Source organism: Dermacentor albipictus, chromosome 10 (assembly GCF_038994185.2).
Source record: "Dermacentor albipictus isolate Rhodes 1998 colony chromosome 10, USDA_Dalb.pri_finalv2, whole genome shotgun sequence".
In the NCBI taxonomy this organism is placed as follows: domain Eukaryota; kingdom Metazoa; phylum Arthropoda; class Arachnida; order Ixodida; family Ixodidae; genus Dermacentor; species Dermacentor albipictus.
The window spans coordinates 46521289-46540290 of NC_091830.1; the positions used below are offsets into that span (position 1 = coordinate 46521289).

General features: G+C 42.6%; 1 protein-coding gene across 6 annotated transcripts in view; it reads left to right on the plus strand.

Moving 5' to 3' along the window:
- Pus10 (Pseudouridine synthase 10) overlaps positions 1-19002 on the plus strand; it is a 192568-nt gene that overhangs the window by 107306 nt on the left and 66260 nt on the right. For all 6 annotated transcript variants that reach the window (XM_070526860.1, XM_070526858.1, XM_070526862.1 and 3 more), the window contains 9 exons: positions 581-754; positions 1917-1962; positions 2073-2149; positions 2797-2882; positions 8983-9108; positions 12801-12857; positions 13378-13454; positions 15668-15723; positions 17999-18160. In XM_070526860.1, coding sequence (XP_070382961.1) covers positions 581-754; positions 1917-1962; positions 2073-2149; positions 2797-2882; positions 8983-9108; positions 12801-12857; positions 13378-13454; positions 15668-15723; positions 17999-18160 — 861 coding nt within the window. The remainder of the gene's footprint in view (positions 1-580; positions 755-1916; positions 1963-2072; positions 2150-2796; positions 2883-8982; positions 9109-12800; positions 12858-13377; positions 13455-15667; positions 15724-17998; positions 18161-19002) is intronic.

Below are 19002 nucleotides of genomic sequence, written 5' to 3' on the forward strand. Positions count from 1 at the left end.
CGAAGACCAATTCTAAGGTCGAAATAACGGAATTTTGGGCCCATAGAAATGTATGATCGAGAAAAAGTTTCCCCTCTGTGAAGATAAATTCTGCTTGCTCATTTTCTCTGTTAACAAAAATGTGGAGTAAGCTATATTTTTCTTTTATAAATTGGGTGCACATTAAAATTGGGTAAATACAGTACATTTTATGTGCATTTGAATAGATAAATGATCAGAGTTGCCGCCAGTATGGGTACTGATTGCAGAAAATTAGGCTATTTGATGCATTTCGAAAGGCTGGTGCAAATTTATGTGCAACAGACAATGAGCAAGAAGAAACATAACACTCTGTTCTGCCAGTTTCTTCTTGTCCATCGTCTTTTGTTGCACTCATTTGTCTCGGCCATCAAATAGTGAATTGTCGAATCAAATATAAATAAAATGGTACAGATGATTCGTTTTGTCTCCAAACTTTTTAGTACTCATGCACCCCTAACTTATGGTCATTTTCTCTTTATTTTCCCTGAGCAGCAGCTTGTTGTTTTAAATGGTGCCTCTTATCTGGTACTCTTTACTGCATCTTTTTTCATGCCTGCAGGGAATCCTTCAAAGAGTGCGGCAACATTGACTTTGTCAGTGCAAAGGAAGTGTGGAAGTACATAGTTGGACCAATGTTCGCGGACCACTTTGGCGTTGAGTTTTCTGCGACAAGTGGCTTCCAGGTTTCAGTGACACTCCCATCGCCAAACGCCGAGGAAGAGTGCGGCTTTTTGTACGTTCACTGATTCCGCATGCATCAAGCTAGCATTGGCTGCAGATATTAGTTTTCTAGGGCAGGCTTAGGACTGTCCACTTAATGTTTCCAGCAGACTACTCTCATTCTCATCATCAATCAGTTCAACAAGTTCTACTAAACTATGTATCAATCAGCCTGTTTGTATCCATTACAGGATGAAGGCCTGTTTATTTTAATGCTGTCTTTTACATGGGAGAGAAAGTTTTGCTTGCGTGACTGTGCTTCGTTAGATAGACATTCATACCTAGACTCGTACTATCTAACCTCGATATAATGAACACAAATAAAGCAGATTATTGGATATAACATTGTAAATATAGAATTGGGTTGGCCAGGCTTTATGTCAATAAGCAATATGACCTCATCAACATTCGAGTGAGATCGCACACACACAGGCTATATTGATGGCTGTAATAGCATAATTTTGGTCAGTATGCAGCCCCCCTCTTTGTCTGTCTGAAAAATCAGACAGCATCAGCAAGAGCAACTTGATTTGGCACATTTGGCTTAAGCATGCCTGCATGCTTTAGCCAATGGCTTGGATTGGTTCGACTGCAGATAGCAAACCAGCATGCTGATTTTGTCTGATCACACTGATCGCGCGATTGTGCGCAGGTAGTGTCCAAATCCGGTCCCCAATGATGCCTCCCTTGGAGTAACAAAAACTGATCTCGAAGGCTATGCTTTTGCAGGCTGCATGCGCTGGAAGCAGTTGCAGAGCCAGAAGCACATTATGGCCACCTTGTTTTGGAAATTAATTATTAGCTACCACACAAAGTGCATACATTTATTGTTTCTGTACCACTAGCTACCAATGGCCCATTTAACATCTACAGGAAATCCTTTGCTAACCTGTTTCAGGCATCTTGCTTTTGTTTCTTTCACATATAATTGATTGATTTTTTTCACCGATGCTTTTAGCAAGTGTAAAATATAATGAAGGTATTTTTTTGTCAGATGCAACATCACTACGAGGTTTGACTGTATTCACAAAAAAGTTCTTATGCTGGAAGTGTTAGTAAGAACAGGTGTCAGCCAGTCAGAATGTTAAACATATATTAGTGGAGGTGGTCAGCCAATAGCAAAACGTAGTTTCAAATAGAAAACTTTTATGACTTTGGACCCTGTTCTTCTGCAGGTTGAACAAGTTTCCTGAATGCTTTCCAAACCGAAAGCAGAGAAAGGTGAGCTATGACACGTTCTTTACTGCAATTGGCTGGTTGAATCAAGAGAGGCAACCATTTTGATTAGTTCTCACTGTTAATTACCCTCTTTTTCCTCTCTCTGTGGACAGCACCAGTGCCGCGAGATATTCACGCGTAGTGCCGTGCTGGACGCACTTCGGAAGATCTCGGACGACGACTTTAGAAAGTCAGTAGCATTCTGTGTCATTAGTTCACTGTGATGATGCAGATTTTTGTGCATGGTTTTCAAACACGCAGTGCCAGGGTTTTTTTGTAATTATGGACTTTCCCAATGAGAGCGTTCAGGGCACTGCCTTAATTCATGTCGGACTATTCTGAGCCTGCGTGAGTACCTGCTCAAGAACACCAGCAAGAGTGCGGGATTCACCTGCAGCTGTGCCTGTTTGCAACAGTCTACAAAGAATGTGTCGCATCATCAGTATGTAAACAGTGGAAATGTCTGCTCTGTGTAGCAGTTGTGATGTTAACAGAAAGTGGCTTAAACCTGACGCTTGTGAGACCAATGCCCTGCAAAGATTTAATTTTAGATGTGGGTTTTAGGCAGATAAAGGTGGTAGTGTCTGCTGTTAGAAATTGCAAGCAATATATTGGCAGACCTGTTTTGCTGACCGTTAAATTGAGCACTACTTCAGGGGCTGGTAATATTTACTATCCAAGTTAGTTACGTATATTAAGTTTTTTCTTACACTTTTTTTAATCTGTTTTCTGGCTTTAAGGTTTGCAAATTATGTCCCTGTTGCATGCTGTGATGTTGTTTCCACAGAAATGACACATAGAGTAGTTGTGGGCAATGAATGTCTTCTGTCATTGCAGGTTGTACAAGTGCCCACCAGACAGACCCTCAAAAGTGGAGCCCAAGGTGGAAGTATCATGCGTCCACTCACCTATCTACCTTGCAGGTATGTTGGACTGAGTGGATGTAGGTACTTGTTTGAGTTGGCTGCTGGTGATCTTCATTGCCTATAGCTTCCTGGGACCCTACAAAATCCTAATGATGCAACACCTTTTATAGCCTGTTCTTAACGTCAACCAGTCTGTTATGATTCTGTAAAATTATACATTCAATGACCGATTTTCCAGATGCCCAATTTTTTTAACATGCCTGATAACTCGGACGCCTTCGGGGCTTTGCCACATACCCAGTAATGCCAATGTATGAGGACGTCTTAAATTTTGGAAGATGAAACCCGTTGCTGTCCGATTTTTTTTACTTTTTGGTCATGGCCACAGGTCCGCAATGGCATTGACTGAAGCCACCACCAATGCCATTTTGATTATCTCACAGCCTTGAACCAGTGCTCAGGCACGTTGATTTGCTGGCAGCTGTAGTTGTTGTTTTGTTCTGTCATTACACCTAGGTGCTTCGACATTCACTGTCAAGCTTCCTGCTGTTTGGTACAGTGGTTTTCATTTAAAGAAGTTGCTGCTGCTGGCAATGTTCTTCTTTATGCTCACCGATAGCGTCGAAGTGCTGAAAGCATGGCAAGGGTCTAAAGCATTGCATAAGGTTGGTTCCCTAAAGTCAGCTTCGCCGCAATACAGCAGTGATTTGTGGTCAAGCATATACAATGCATTGTGATGAAGCATACCATGAGTTTAAATGGGCCACTGTCATGGGACATAAAATGTGTTCCTTAATTATACACGTGCGCGTCTGCTGTCTCCTGCCACAATAGAAAGCCGAGACGTGTAATAATTGTACTGGCAGACCGTCACAGCTATTTCAGATGGGGCTGTCGCGATTTCAGGCTTTGAGGGCAGTTAAAGGTAGTTAAAGGTTATACATTTTCTGTCACCCACGAAGATAAGGTGAGAGAGAATAGTCTAGCGGAACTTGAAATCCCACAAGTAACACCGGAAGAGGTAAAAAACGCCTTGGGAGCTATGCAAAGGGGGAAGGCAGCTGGGGAAGATCAGGTAACAGCAGATTTATTGAAGGATGGTAGGCAGATTGTTCTAGAAAGACTGGCCACCCGATATACACAATGCCTCATGACTTCGAACGTACCGGAATCTTGGAAGAACGCTAACATAATCCTAAGCCAAAAGAAAGGGTACGCTAAAGACTTGAAAAATTATAGACCGATCAGCTTACTGTCCGTTGCCTACAAAGTATTTACTAAGGTAATCGCAAATAGAATCAGGAATACCTTAGACTTCTGTCAAGCAAAGAACCAGGCAGGATTCCGTAAAGGCTACTCAACTATAGACCATATTCACACTGTCAATCAGGTGATAGAGAAATGTGCGGAATATAACCAACCCTTATATATAGCCTTCATTGATTACGAAAAAGCGTTTGATTCAGTCGAAACCTCAGCAGTCATGAAGGCATTACAGAATCAGGGTGCAGTTGAGTAAAAATACTGGAAGATATCTGTAGCGGCTCCAGAGCCACCGTAGTCCTCCACAAAGAAAGCAACAAAATCCCAATAAAGAAAGGCATCAGACAGGGAGATACGATCGCTCCAATGCTATTCACAGCATGTTTACAGGAGGTATTCAGAGACCTGGAGTGGGAAGAATTTGGAATAAAGGTTGATGGAGAATACCTTAGCAACTTGCGATTCGCTGATGATATTGCCTTGCTTAGTAACTCAGGAGACCAATTGCAATGCATGCTCACTGACCTGGAGATGCAAAGCAGAAGAGTGGGTCTAAAAATTAATCTGCAGAAAACTAAAGTAATGTTTAACACTCTCGGAAGAGAACAGCAATTTACAATAGGTAGCGAGGCATTGGAAGTGGTAAGGGAATACATCTACTTAGGGAAGGTAGTGACGGCGGATCCGGATCATGAGACGGAAATAATCAGAAGAATAAGAATGGGCTGGGTTGAATTTGGCAGGCATTCTCAGATCATGAACAGTAGGTTGCCGTTATCCCTCAAGAGAAAAGTGTATATAATAGCTGTGCCTTACCAGTACTCACCTACGGGGCAGAAACCTGGAGGCTTACGAAAAGGGTTCTACTCAAATTGAGGACGACGCAACGAGCTATGGAAAGAAGAATGATAGGTGTAACATTAAGGGATAAGAAAAGAGCAGATTGGGTGAGGGAACAAGTGCGAGTTATTGACATCTTAGTTGAAATCAAGAAAAAGAAATGGGCATGGGCAGGACATGTAATGAGGAGGGAAGATAACCGATGGTCATTTGGGGGACGGACAGGATTCCAAGGGAAGGGAAGCATAGCAGGGGGCTGCAGAAAGTTAGGTGGGTGGATGACATTAAGACGTTTGCAGGGACAACATGGCCACAATTAGTACATGACCGGGGTAGTTGGAGAAGTATGGGAGAGGCCTTTGCCCTGCAGTGGGCGTGACTAGGCTGATGATGATGATGATCAAAGGTAGGCAAATTTTTTTTTAGAACTGCCCTATTTTTCGCACTCCCTAGGCACCAAAAAAACATCCGAAAAATTGGACGTTGACTGCTTGCTTGGCCACATTGTGTGGGCACATACTCGCATCAGCACCTCGATATGGGTAGACAGAAAGACCGTTTCTCCAGTTAGTTTAGATAAAAGCTTATTTTGCTTTCCTAAATGTATAGATATGGACTTAGCAGCACGAACAGTGGTTCCTAACCTTCACTTTTCATCCTGAATTGCTGCATCATATGGTGGCATTTGAAATGTACTACACATTAATTTTCTGTCACCAGTGACAATGCAGCTCTACATCTCACACAAAGTATCAATTTTCCCAAAAACCGGTGGCAACAAAATTAGTGCACGCATGATTTGTGGTCTTGCTTGCATCTAGCTTATTATACATTACCATTTCTGGCTTAACGTTGAAAGCGGTGTCCACGGCCACGGACACAGGGTCTGCCGAAGATAGGAGATGCCTCAGATGAACCAAGATGGCAGACATAATCAGGATGCTTTTCCTGATAAGTATAGGCTGCACTTTTTAATTGTGTGACTGCATCCCATTTGTTTAAAGGAGTTGAAAATTCAGTACTTGCAAATCACCGATCTAACTTGAAAGTGTGTTAGTCTGTATAAATATGCATAGATATGCATTTGAGTCAGCTACTGATTTGCTGGGAATAACATGCAAATTTCTACACACACACACACACACACACACACACACACACACACACACACACACACACACACACACACTGACAGTAGTGCTGACTAATCAGCACTTGTCAGCATGTTGCTTTTTTTACTTTCATTAGTAAGCAGCGCATAGTTATTAACATGAACCCATACTAACTAGCTCAGCGCATGTTATTCCTAATGTAATATACACAGATTCTTTTTCTTTCTCTTTATCTAAACAATTTACATACAAAATTGTCTGTAGTGTGGATATTATCCTATTATCATTTCTGCGATGCTGACAATTGAGCTTTATCGTTCTCAAGATATGAGAAAACATGCTTTTGCAATTAGTGTTTAATTATACTACATACGTGACCCCATAATTAGCCTGGTATCTATGTGTGAAATGATGATTCAGTGTCGACATGTAGGAAAACTGCACTGCAACAGACAAATGCAGAGCTCAGGTCTGTTGATGGGAACTTGCAAGTGCATGGTTGACATTATTCTCAGTGCTCTGTGATGATAGCCACTGGCACTATCAGCAAGGTCTGAGTGCCTGCTCCAAGAATCAGGCACTAGTCTTAAACCTGCATTTGCTTTGAGTCATGCTTTTTGTGCACAGGCCTAGACTTTCAGTCATGGACGCTTGCAGGAGCAGACAGTATGGGCACCGACAGTGAAGCAGCCTTGTACAATGATCGATCCAGAGCAGGCAGAAATCGTTACTCACATGCTGCACATTATGAGAACAATGTCTGGTTTTTGTGGCATATAGTATGGTCTACTGTTAAAGGGAATGCCAAATTAGTATTTCGGGACCGATTACAGCTCAGTTTGGACATGAAGACTGTTGGACCGATTTTTCGGACGCATAATTTTTCGGACATGCCCGATAATTCGGACGCCTTCGCAGCTCGGCCACATTCCCCTTAAAGCCAATATATAAGAGCGTCCGAAATTTTAGACGCCAATACCTTCAACGTCTGATTATCCGATCTTGCCGTGAACACAGATCCAGAATGGCATTTTGATTATCTCGCAGTCTCGAACCAGCGCTCTCGTACGCCGATCCACTGACAGCCATAGCCACCACCGCGGCAACGCTAGGCCTAGATGATTTGACGTTCACTACCAAGTGTCCTGCGGTTCGGTGCCGTGTTTTTATTCAAATGATTCGCCGCTGTCATTAGTGGCGCTGACTCCGCCTTTGCCATCCTCGCCGATGGCTTCGAAGCGCAGCAAGGGTCAAACGTTGCATAATGCCGCTGCCTAAAGTCAGCTTCGTCGCAATATAGCAGTGTTACGCGGGCAAGCAAATGCAATGTATTGCGGGGAAACATACCAAAATAAAAAACGGGCCTCTATTACAGGACACGGTATGTATTAATTATATACGTGTGTAGCCGCCATCTTCAGTTACAGTACGAGCACCGATACTCCTCATAAGTGTACTGGCATGCCTTCAGATCTATTTCGGGAGTGCCTGTGGCGCTTTGAGCCTAAGGGGCAGTAAAAGGCATGCATTCATTTTTTCAGACTGCCCCATTTTTTGGACGTCCTCGCGGCCCCTAGGGAGTTCGGAAAATCAGATCTTAACTTACAGTCGGCTTCCGTTAATTCCACCCTGATGGGCCTGATCAAATTGATAAAATTATCCAGTGGGTTGAATTAAACAATAGGCTGGAAAAATGTCAAAACACACCACTTATTGATTGGGCAGTATTTGCCTGATTCCAACATGCCTCATAATGGAAGTGCACCAATCTGTTTAAAGTAGAAAAGCAACACAGAAATAACATAGTTCCAAAACAAAGTAGAAACCTAACATGCACCTGCATATTTAGCAAGAAAATGCAGCATGCCTCCTATTCTGGCAAAGAGAAAACGATGGAAACAGTGAAATTTGCTTTTACTCAGTGGAAGTTTACTTTAAGAAATTTTTCTCGTCATTATTACCAGACAGCACTATATTGCTGTCTATGAACTGCAACAATCGCAAACGAGATGGTGGCCCATGCCTAGACTGACCACTTTACTGATTCGTCCTACAACACATTCAGTTCTCCTGAACGCCAAGCTTAACATGCAAAATAACTTATCTTTTGAATGAGCTTTCATAATGAAAGACTGAAAGTGGCACGATGCCATCATAAGTCCGTGCGACTGCTACTGTCTCCATCTTGTGACGGCAGTGGCAATGAAGCTGGCTTGGCTGGCTCTGACAGCAGGCTTTTGTGAATACCACAAACACAGTTTTGGTTTTGTATACTATGGCACCACGATGACAATTTTTGGACCTTTCTTGGAATAAAAGTGTGAATTAAAATCGGGACTACTGTAATCATTCATTGTGAGCTACCATTTTCGCTTAAAAATGTTCCTAGAGCAGACCAAAGATAGGCATTTTCAGCAGGGGATGACATCTGTTCAACGCATTAACTGCGCTTTTGAGTTCTGCCAAGACGGATGCTGCCGCTAAAGGGGTCACTGTTGAGGTGACCATTGGGCTCATATGTGTGCTGCTGTCAAGTTCAAATTATCTGGCGAAAAAAAATTTTAGGCTGAAAATAATGAAAGTTTTGGTGTATAGAAATGTATGAACGCCAGCTGGAACTTTTAATCAGGATTGAATTAACCAAGATATTGAATTAACTGAAGTAAAATTAACAGAAGTCTACTGTATATACTTACCTAACGCACTACGTCAAGCACTTGTTTCCTTATAAATTTGATAATTCAGGTTATGCTGGTTTGGATACTTGTGATTAAGTGTTCCTTGTAAAAGTGGACTATACTCTAGGTTCACATTCAAACCGTAGGTGATAACCCTATGTGGTTATCAGCTAAGCACCACAGCGAGCACCATTACCTTGCAGTGTGCTTGCTTTGATGAAAAGATGTAAATCTGCATCGCTGATGACGTTGTAAAACATACAGGTCGTTATCGCAAGTACTCACGCACCCTGAGCCAGACACCCTGGATTCTTAACGGCAAGAGAATCATGGAAGCATCGGTACAAGAACTGATCACCGATGTGGTCACGAAGCACATCCCAAATGAAAGTAAGTCCGACATGCTGTCATTGTTGCTCTGTCAGCTTCTCAAGAGGCAAAGCTGGGGATTATTTGTTTTACAGATTTACAGTGGTGGTCATGTGATACTTAAACTGAAACGTTTGAATGGGGGTGTGGGTAGTTCATGGCTTCAAGCAATGCAGAGACACTAAAGACCAGTGTTAGGTTAACCCGTGTTAATGAGTTTCCCTTCTCAAATAGCACAACGATAGCAAAACAAAACACTCACTTAGCGCAACCTGTAGCAGGAAACGGCAGCAGGTTTGGGTTATCGCCTATTAAAAACGTGCACTGTGCTCCCTATGCCAGACACCGCCTATCTATCCGCCTATTTTAACCTATCTTAAACAGATAGGTTAAAATGCTTATTGCAATGCGTTGGCAGCAATAGCTGTGAATAGCAACGTGCGACAACTTACAAGGAGATTTTCTGGTACCAGAATGGGAAATCGGGTGCAGAGAAGCACTTTCACATGACATGGGTGGGCACGTACTGCTCTACATCGCGCATGCCTTTTCACCTTTTCTTGTTAACAGCTGGAAAACATATCATATGATTGTTTGGCAACATTCACAACGTTGGCGCCGAAAGATCGTGTTTTCCAGAAACATATTGACCAGTGAAGAAGGGAGCTTAACTGTATTCGGTCATTTCTTGCGTTTTTGATTGTGAACGCTGGTGCTAGGAAATCATACAAAATGGGATCGTATCGAAGACGTTCTTCAATATAACGAGCTGGCCTAGCACGTTCAGTGTGTCCTCTGCATGCTGTCCTCTGCATGCACACATTGCTTACCTTCACAGTTGCTGTTCAAAATTTTCGTAGTCCATCTTCCCTACTTGTGAAGACATCAGCACCGACAGGGAAAACGGGTTCGATGTGCACGCTGGGGGGAAGGCCGGGGTTGTAATGTATGAACATCATGCACACAGGATTGTGACATCTCAAGGCTGCAACACTTGCGGTTTGGGTCGTCTATGAAGCACAGTGCGTCATAATTGTTGGGCCTCAGAGAAGGCCCTCCCGGTGTAGGGCCAGTGAGAAGGTGATCAAAACCCTCGTTCTGTGGTTTCCTTGCATTAATGTCCACAGTGGCCACTGTTACTGCAACACATCAGTTCAATTTGTTGGCCAACATCTGGGGGAACGTTATAAGATGGGGAGTCAAATACTGAGCTCCTGGGCTTCGTTGTGTGAACATGTGCATGCATAAAGATGCAGCTTAGCAAGAGTACAGGCGCTCTTCTGTAGTTTTCGCCTAATTCAAGTTCACCAGCATTGTCTCTTACAGCTTGTCTTGTCAATAAGGTAACTGGTGATGTGTAATTTATTACTAAAAAATGTAATTTAATTGCAGTGAGCATTACTAAGTAAAAAATGCAATCGATTACAAGTAATTGGTACATATAACTTGTTACGTACAAGTCTGCATCAGACATAGCTGCACTGAGGTTTCGGCATGAAATTCAATAGAAGGAAACTTGGCCATAATTTTCTCTGGTAATAGTAATAAATTTTTCCTGCCAAACACATCAAAATAAGGTCTTTACACATTTTAAATAAACTCGCACATTGCATACAGTACACAGTGATGACCATTGTTCGTGAACATGGCAACACTACACATCACAGGGAAGCTACTAATCTAAAAAAAAAAAGATCAGTCCAATGCTCCTCTTTAGAATTTTCACTGCCCCTTTTTCAGAAGCGGAGTGCTGCATGTGAAATCACCAGGGTAGAAGCTGCTGAATGATCTCTCAATGAGTGATGGTAGGGCCAACATAGCAAGAGCTGGCTGCGTCTTCTGAGACTGCTGTGGGTCTCACCCAGTGCGCTCCACTGGGCTTTTTGTGAAGCTTCCATTCAGCTGGCATCATGCAGAGGGTGCTTAGAGGCGGTTCTGTAGAGGAGCCTTTCTTCTGGTGTGTTGACACAACCCATAGGTTTCACTGTGCGGCATGGTGTTGGTAAGAGTACATGGCAAGGAGGAGAGAGTGCCAAAGAGTAGAGTAGCGAAGGTGGGTGAGAAACTGCGGCAGCCGCGTAGTCGTTCACCAAATCCCTGTGACTTTGCTATTAAGGCATGGTTTCAAAAATATCTTGTGGCTGTATTTTCGTTTCATACTGGAACACAGCTGCCGCTATATAACGAATCTTTGAGCTCAGAGTGGTTCATGGGCTCTTAGAGATAGTAATTCACCAGTTTACACTAATTTACTGTTGCATTGTCATGTTGCATTAGCTATGACTGGAGAACCAAAGTAAAGCATTGTAGCCTTTGTACTTAGATCAGCGATGCCATAGGCTGCGTCAGGCTAGCAGTTCACACCTTTGTTTTCTCTCTTAAGGGCAAACTGTCTGAAACCATTGCGTAATAGCAGCAACGCTTTTTTGTCCTGCTTGTTCATGCGCAAAACATCACCATGAAGCTATTATGCAGTTAAACACGCAAGCAATTCTTACTTAGAACTTTCTCACCAATTGTTAGCCTGTTCATTTACAAAAGATGGAGCTACCATGTAGACCATGCAGGTCATTGTATGTTTAACCTCGGTGAGCGACTGACCACGAAGTTGTTTAGAAGAACGTCCAGCAGCAGAATTTTCGCGTTGCTTATAAGCAGTGTTCTTATTGAAATGCAAGGGACTGTTATTGTCAAAATTATGGTTGTTTAAATTGTTTTCTAATACTGGTGTCACTTGGCTATTTCAAAGACCTTCAGACCAAAAGTATATCATCTTAACAGCAAAGTAGGCATTGCTGCCCGAGCAGTTTTCATAGCCGTCGAGTCAATAGTCTATTGAGTGGACGGAGTTCACAGTAGAGTTATCGATATCAAGGTATTGAAGATATTGACATCGAACTCTTGCTTATGCATGGTGTGTGGCGTATCTTCATCAACAGCTGGTTTACGCTAGCACAGTGTAGACAATGTAACTAAAGGTACTACATTATTTCAGTATGACATTTAGAAACCCCACAGCAATGAAAGTGAGCTTTTCAGGTTGGTAGAATAACTTTCATGGGTGGTAACTCTCACACATGCAAAATCATTGCTTGCAATGGAGGTGCCACAGGGGCTTGATGACAGATTGCTGAAACATTTCAACGACTGCCTAGTTTGCAGTGTAGCAGCCATATAACTCCTGGATATAAATGATTCATGGATACATGGATATAAAGAACTAATATATACTGCCACAGTTTCAGCTTAACCATGGGTTTATTCACTGAATACTGGAGCAAAATGAGCTCTGGCCAGCAGCATTGGTGTTTTGGGTCTGCTTCATCATGTCTCTGGCATGTCCTTCTTTCTTTGTGTGTGTGTGTGACGGTGACATGACTGATTACAGCTGTTTGTATGAGGCGTAAACTGGATAAGTCTCTCTGGTGCCTATTTTAGTGCCCACTTTTCACACTTCTGTGTACAAGGCTAGCCTGGTTCCGCACCTAGAACATTTCATTAGGCTAGTCGGTAGGAGACGGCAAGAAAATAGTATGCGAGTAGAGGTGGACAAATGTAAGGAAGGGATAGGACCTAGCGCTACTCTCTTCTCATCCTCACATCTGTCCACATGCGCTCGTGTTGTATGTACTTGCATAGTACTAAATGCTCAGCAAGTGCACAAGGCAGAAATGTATTACAGGCATAATTCATTCTTGTTCCTATTCTTTCAGAGATTATGTTTTCATCATCTGGACGCGAAGACGTTGATGTTCGGATGCTCGGAAGAGGTAAGCATTTTTCTTTAATTCAATTTCACTGTTCATGTCAATAATGCACCCGGTTGCCTATCTATCTATTAAGGATAATCAAAATATTCAAACGTTCTGCTTTAGGTGTTGCATAACATGTTTTACATAGCAGCTTAATAATGAAAAGGACAGTGGCTGATTGGATGGTTAACAAAATGACTAAATGAGAAATGCCTATGTGGCGTGGCTGACGTTGGTTGCATAAAATGATTATTGTGTTGTTTAATGGTTTACAAAACGCTCTGAAAATAAAAGCCTGACTGGGCTCTGTGTATCTACTGTTTCAGATCTCAGGCACCAAGATTGCTGAGAAAAATTGACGTGTATGAAACGATTGCAGAGGAGTTCTCACAAAGTTAATAAGTAAATAATGAAGCCACTCAGACACAGACCGCCTTTTTACATAAGTAATAGTTACTGTAATCGTAATACTAGTTTCTCGTAGTAATAAAATTTCTTTCCTTTTATTTTTAGTGTAGTTGTTTTGTTTTCCCTTCAGGGCGACCATTTGTGTTGGAGATTTTCAAGACGAAGAAAGCTGTGTTCACGACGTCCGACATGGAGGCCATTGAGCAGGTTCGGCACGAACTTGCGACATTTCTTTAATGTGAAGCATTATTTAGATCACTGTTTGACTTTCCTTTCTTGGTATTCGGGTAGTCTAAGTTGCACACTCCACAAAGGAGTGTACCCGCAAAGGCTGTTGGGTGCGTGACACCCAGCGTTGTCTCAGTCACACTCTTTTGTATGCAGTAGCTGTTGCGTCTACTCCAATGGTGCGACGTGCATGTGAACCTTTACTCATTCTCTCCACACTGACGTACCCTGCCTCATACTTTAAGTGACCTTAGGCGTTCCCTCAATTGCAGGCTCCCTGCCATGCCCCCGAAACCATATTTAGGCATGCATTTCAGAGACGTCAAGCATTTTATCACTTATCTTTCACATACATGACAGATAATGCATCTAGTTCAGTGCTGCATGCATGTTTGTGGGTGTTCCCTTGTTCTCATTGCGCTGGTGTGTTGTGGGTTGTATTCAAGATGCAGTGGTGTGCAGAACCCATTGCTTAGAGGATATGAGTTAGTCTGTTTCTGATAGCCTCTTCAGAGTGCCAGTGGAAGAAGTACAGACAAACTGAAATGTTCAAAATGTTTCAATGCATGCACTGTGCTGCAATTTCTTCGCATTAACACAGATTCCAGCAGAGCTTAGGATCTGTGTAAGTTTGTACTGTTGGCGCAAGCCCTTTCGTATCTTTGTGGACTAGCTATGCAAAGTACAAGTAGTAGATCTCATTGCTTATTTCATTCTTGTCTGTATCTTTTTTTTCTGCTGTTACTTAAGATGGAGTAGAGGAGCCACTGGTGTCTCTTGTAGTACAGTAATCTGTGCTCATGGTGTAAGAATGTTAAAGGAAGATTACGTGCCTACTACTGCTCTGTTATCACTGACATTTTGTAAGGACATTGCAGCAGCATCGGTCAGCCCCATTCAATACATCATTTAAGGAACGAACAATTACAGGTATAACAATACGACGCAGGAAGACAGCGATGTGGATTAGAGATCAGACGGAGGTAGCCAATATTCATTTGATGTTTAAGAAGGAAAAAATGGAGTTGGGCAGGTGATGAACTGCAGAGATGATAACCAGTGCTGTATTTAGAGTTACAAAATGGGATCCAAGGGAATCGAAGTGCGCTTGAGGGTGGCACAGAACTAAGTGGTGCAATGAAGTTAGGAAATTTACAGGTATAGGACGGTGTCAGCTCGTGCGAAACGGGGAATTGAAAGCCTGTGTGCAGGGGACATAAATTAGGCTGACGATGATGGTTACCATCATTTCATCAAACCCTAGGCATCCTTACTTGACTAGTTCATCTGGACTTTCACTTTCAGACAGGCAACGAAATTAGTCAACATCTCTGCAGCAGCTCATCTCAGCGATGGTGAGGTTTATGTACAGTGGCAGTTTTTTTTTTTATTTTTGCCACTCTAACCATGCAAACAAAAATATGGAGCACTTTATTAGACAACATAGATGAAAAAAAATTCAATCTTGTGAAATGTTTTATATACATGTATATTTGAAGTTATTATTGTTACAGCAATTATATAGTGGGACACTCTAGGCGAATTTCTGCCATTATCGTCAGCATCACCATGATGTTCCATACAAAGTCCAAGTGTGATGACATCGCAGCAACACGCCATATGCTGTGGGTGCGAGTGAAAGTGTGCGACAGTGAGCTGAGAAGGATGCTGGCTTGATCTCACGTGTGCATGTGCAGCTGCATGTGGCACTGCTCGGTGCAGCTGCGTAGACTCCATCTTGAAAGTGATCTGTGTTGGGTACAAAGTTTAGGCACGCCGAAGGCTGATGGCATCATGTGTGCTGTGTTCTCACTGCTTGGTTTGCATTGAAGTGAAGGCAGCATGAAGGTCAATTCGCTTGCTGCTGCTGCTGCTGTTCCTCGTGCCAGCGTTTTGACAGCGTGTGTTCGTGGTCATTGAATTAGATGTGCTCATGTTTACCTGTACATGCGTGACACTATGCTCGTAAATTTAATTAGTAAACGAATGTTTACAAGTTTATACAGTCAATAAAGCTACTATCCTTGCTTCGTATAGCTGTCTAATAATTTGCTATCGCAATCAATGGTATGCCTTTTGGGCGAAACTGCGACATTTTTAAGGTATTGGTACATATTGGCACACTGGCAGCATTTTCCACGTTGCTTCCATCGCGAGTCATTTAACTGCATGCTGTAATATATTTTTCACAGGAAATCAATGCAAACACGAAGGACATCAGTGTCAGCGACTTGCAAGTGATCTCAAAGTAAGTGCTTCTTCATTTTTGTTGGATGGCATACGTTCATTTTGCATTGGTTTGAACCTATTCAGTTATTTACTCTAGAAGGAAACGTCTTGCAATCTTACTGGGCAGCTGCCTGCGCCTAAAGTTCACATACATGACGCTATTAGTGAAGACAATATGCCATATCCGTCACCATCGCCATGAGTGGCCCTGGCTAACACTCCCAGGGTTATATCTATATCTTGTACACGTACCTCAGTACCCAAGAATGTAGACGTGGGAACAGCTGTCGCCATGGCTACAGCGTAATTGTTGTCCTTGTCGTTTCTTACGCTGGAAGAGTTATTTGATGATTAATCAAAACCAGCTAGCCCGACATTTAGTTCTTTTATCGTATTCCGGACGTTGTGGGTTCGGCTCGCACAGGCTGCCAATTGTCTTTTTCATCCACTTTCATTTCCATTTACCTTATTACTTTTGCATTTCCTCGGCTTAGTTACCTGTCGGCCTCGTATGGTTGTGACTATTCCACCCCATCAAGTTTCGTACCAAGAATAGTAGACAAAAATTTGCCTCTAGTGTTTGTGCACAATGCCGGTACAGCACTTCGTCGGGCATGAGGATAATGGGTAGATTTCTCTAAACTTTATCCCTCTGGCTTTTTTTGTTCTAACCCAGTACTGCCACTCGAATTGGCTATATGGCGATGATTAGCATTGTTTACTCTCTCTGTACTACCGTATGATTTTCAGAATGTTACAAATATAAATAACGCTTTTAAATATCTTAAATAGTCACACACCGTAAGTGTCACTGCCTAATATCCGTCCAGACCTTGCGGCAAGCATAGTCGGGAGAGTTAAGACTTGTTTATGCAATCAAAATTGCATAACGGAATGAAGTGGTTGTCACGTTAAAGCATTCCGCTGCTCTAAACTTCTAAAGAAACGTGTTACCAACTCTATCAGTGAAACCATGCAAACCTCTAAAAAGCTTATGTAAAAGTACCCATCTTTTCAGTGGTGGTTGAATAATGGTCGCACCAGATTTCTCTGTGTTGAATCAAGTTGGAAACTCAATGCCTCTACGATCCATCACGTGGTGGGTGCCAGTGTTGCCATCTCGAAATCTAGTTGCAATTGTCTGGCACCTTTCAAGCAGGAAGAAATGTGGAAGATGCGTTGAAACCTGCCTAGCCAAATAATTAGGCTGGAGATTGTGTCCTTTCAGTCTCGATTACTGGAAAAGCTGTCTTTGGCACATGTACACAGAGAGTGGCACGTGAAATCATTGTAATCATGCCCTTAATTATTTCAGTGATGATTTATGTCAGTGCTGTGGACTTATCCCGTATACCAGAGCTCCTTGCCTTGCATTAGGCTTCTAGAGAGAATGGATCCTTATAGTTTTTGCCTGTAGTTGCCTTCAGCTGCTTAGCGTCGAGATGTATGTGTAACTAATGATGTAGTTTAGATAAATAGGGAGAAATGGAGTTCGGCAAATTGTGTAATGCTAGAGCTGATGTGTGTGGATGTGTAATGTGTGGATGTGTAATGTGTGGACCATGTGATGCATAGAACTGGTGGCTGAGAAGGGAAATACAACTGAGGACAGCAGAGGATTAGATTCAAGTGGTGAGATAGGGAAATGTGCAGGTGTAATATGGAAATGGCTAATGGAGGCCTCTGGGAGAGGTCTTTGCCCTGCAGTGAACTTTTAAAATAGGCTGAAAACAATGACGGCAGATTCAAAACTGCTTTTATGCATGTGTAGATTCACCAGAAAAGAAATACATATTCACCAGTGCTTAAATGAAGCTGTCTTGCTGAAACTGATTGGTCTTACTAGAGCTGACAAAGCTCTATAATGATAAAGCTGATATGCATTATTATAAACCTTTATAAATTGTAAAGCTGATAAGGAAAGCTGGTGGGTCCCACTGGAGTGGTGAGCATTGGATCCATGGTGCCACCATGAGTCTTAACATGACTCAACTTTCGTTAATGACAACAATTCATATGTAGGTGTACGTCCAAGAACCCCTAGTTGGTTGAAATTAGTAATTCAGAGCCCCACATTATGGCATTTCTCGTAGCCTCAGTGCTGCTCTGTAAATGTAAAACTCTTGAATGCAAGATGATCTTTGCTAAGTACATTTCGCACCAGACTTGTTCACTTGAAACCTTCATACCTGAGCCTGTTTAGGGTCTTAAAAATTTCGTTAAGGGATTATTTAGGACATCGAAATCTTTGACAAACTTGGGAGGTGCAGCTTGCAATGTGTTTCACGTTTCAGGGACATGACACAGGTGCTGAAGGATGGCGAGGAGTCAAAACAGAAAACATATGGTGCGCTGTGTTGTTCCAGTAGGCGACTCACAGACGAAGATGCAGCCCTGGTGTCTGGGCTAAAGAATGTGACACTCAAACAGAAGACACCCATTCGTGTATTGCACAGGTAATCAATCAGTCGCAGTAAACCCCCATTAACTCAAAGCTGTAAAAACTGGCAAACGTTTTTAGATAAGCGGAGTTTTGAGGTAAGTGAAATCACGAAAAGAGAAGCCTGCTGGCCGCACATAGACCACATTAAGTCTTTGTAAAATGGCATCAATAATATTCTCAGCCCCTTTAGCATGCATCATCAGCACTGGGGACACATCGGCATCTATGGGTGACGTTGTTGCTGGCGCTGTGACAAGACCGCATGCTTGGCATAGAGTAAAGATGCTTGATCCTAATGCAATGTTTGACACCAGTCATCCTGCGAACATGCCCTGTTCTAGACATCCAAAAATCTGATGCTGCCTTTTTCTGCATCATAATGAATTCTGGATGATTTCGCTTTAAAAACCAAAACTATGAAAGAGCACAAATGTCACGCCTTTAGCAGATGTCCATGACGTGGTATTTAGGTGTAGCATGACCATATAGCAAACATCCTTTTGAAGTTGGGATCTCGCTGAAACGCTCTGGGCTCGCCTGCTGGGCATAGTGTGCTCGCCTACTGACTTTTTGTGCGCACAGCGTGGGCTGACCCTGCCCGCTCAAAAGTGGCGATAATCGTTCACAAGGTCACGATTAATATGCTGTGACCACATGATTTGTTACTGAGAGTGTTCTAAAGGAGAGGGGGAAAAAAAAGACAGACTCTCAGCTCACCACTGTTTCGTGAGGCCACAGCGAAGTGGTAGTGAGCAGCCGAGCAAGTGTCATTGATAGAAAGAAAGAAGGGGAAAAGTGGGAAGTGCGGCCCGTTGTCTGGCTCGGCTAGTGAGCTGCTCATCAGTGAAAAGCGAG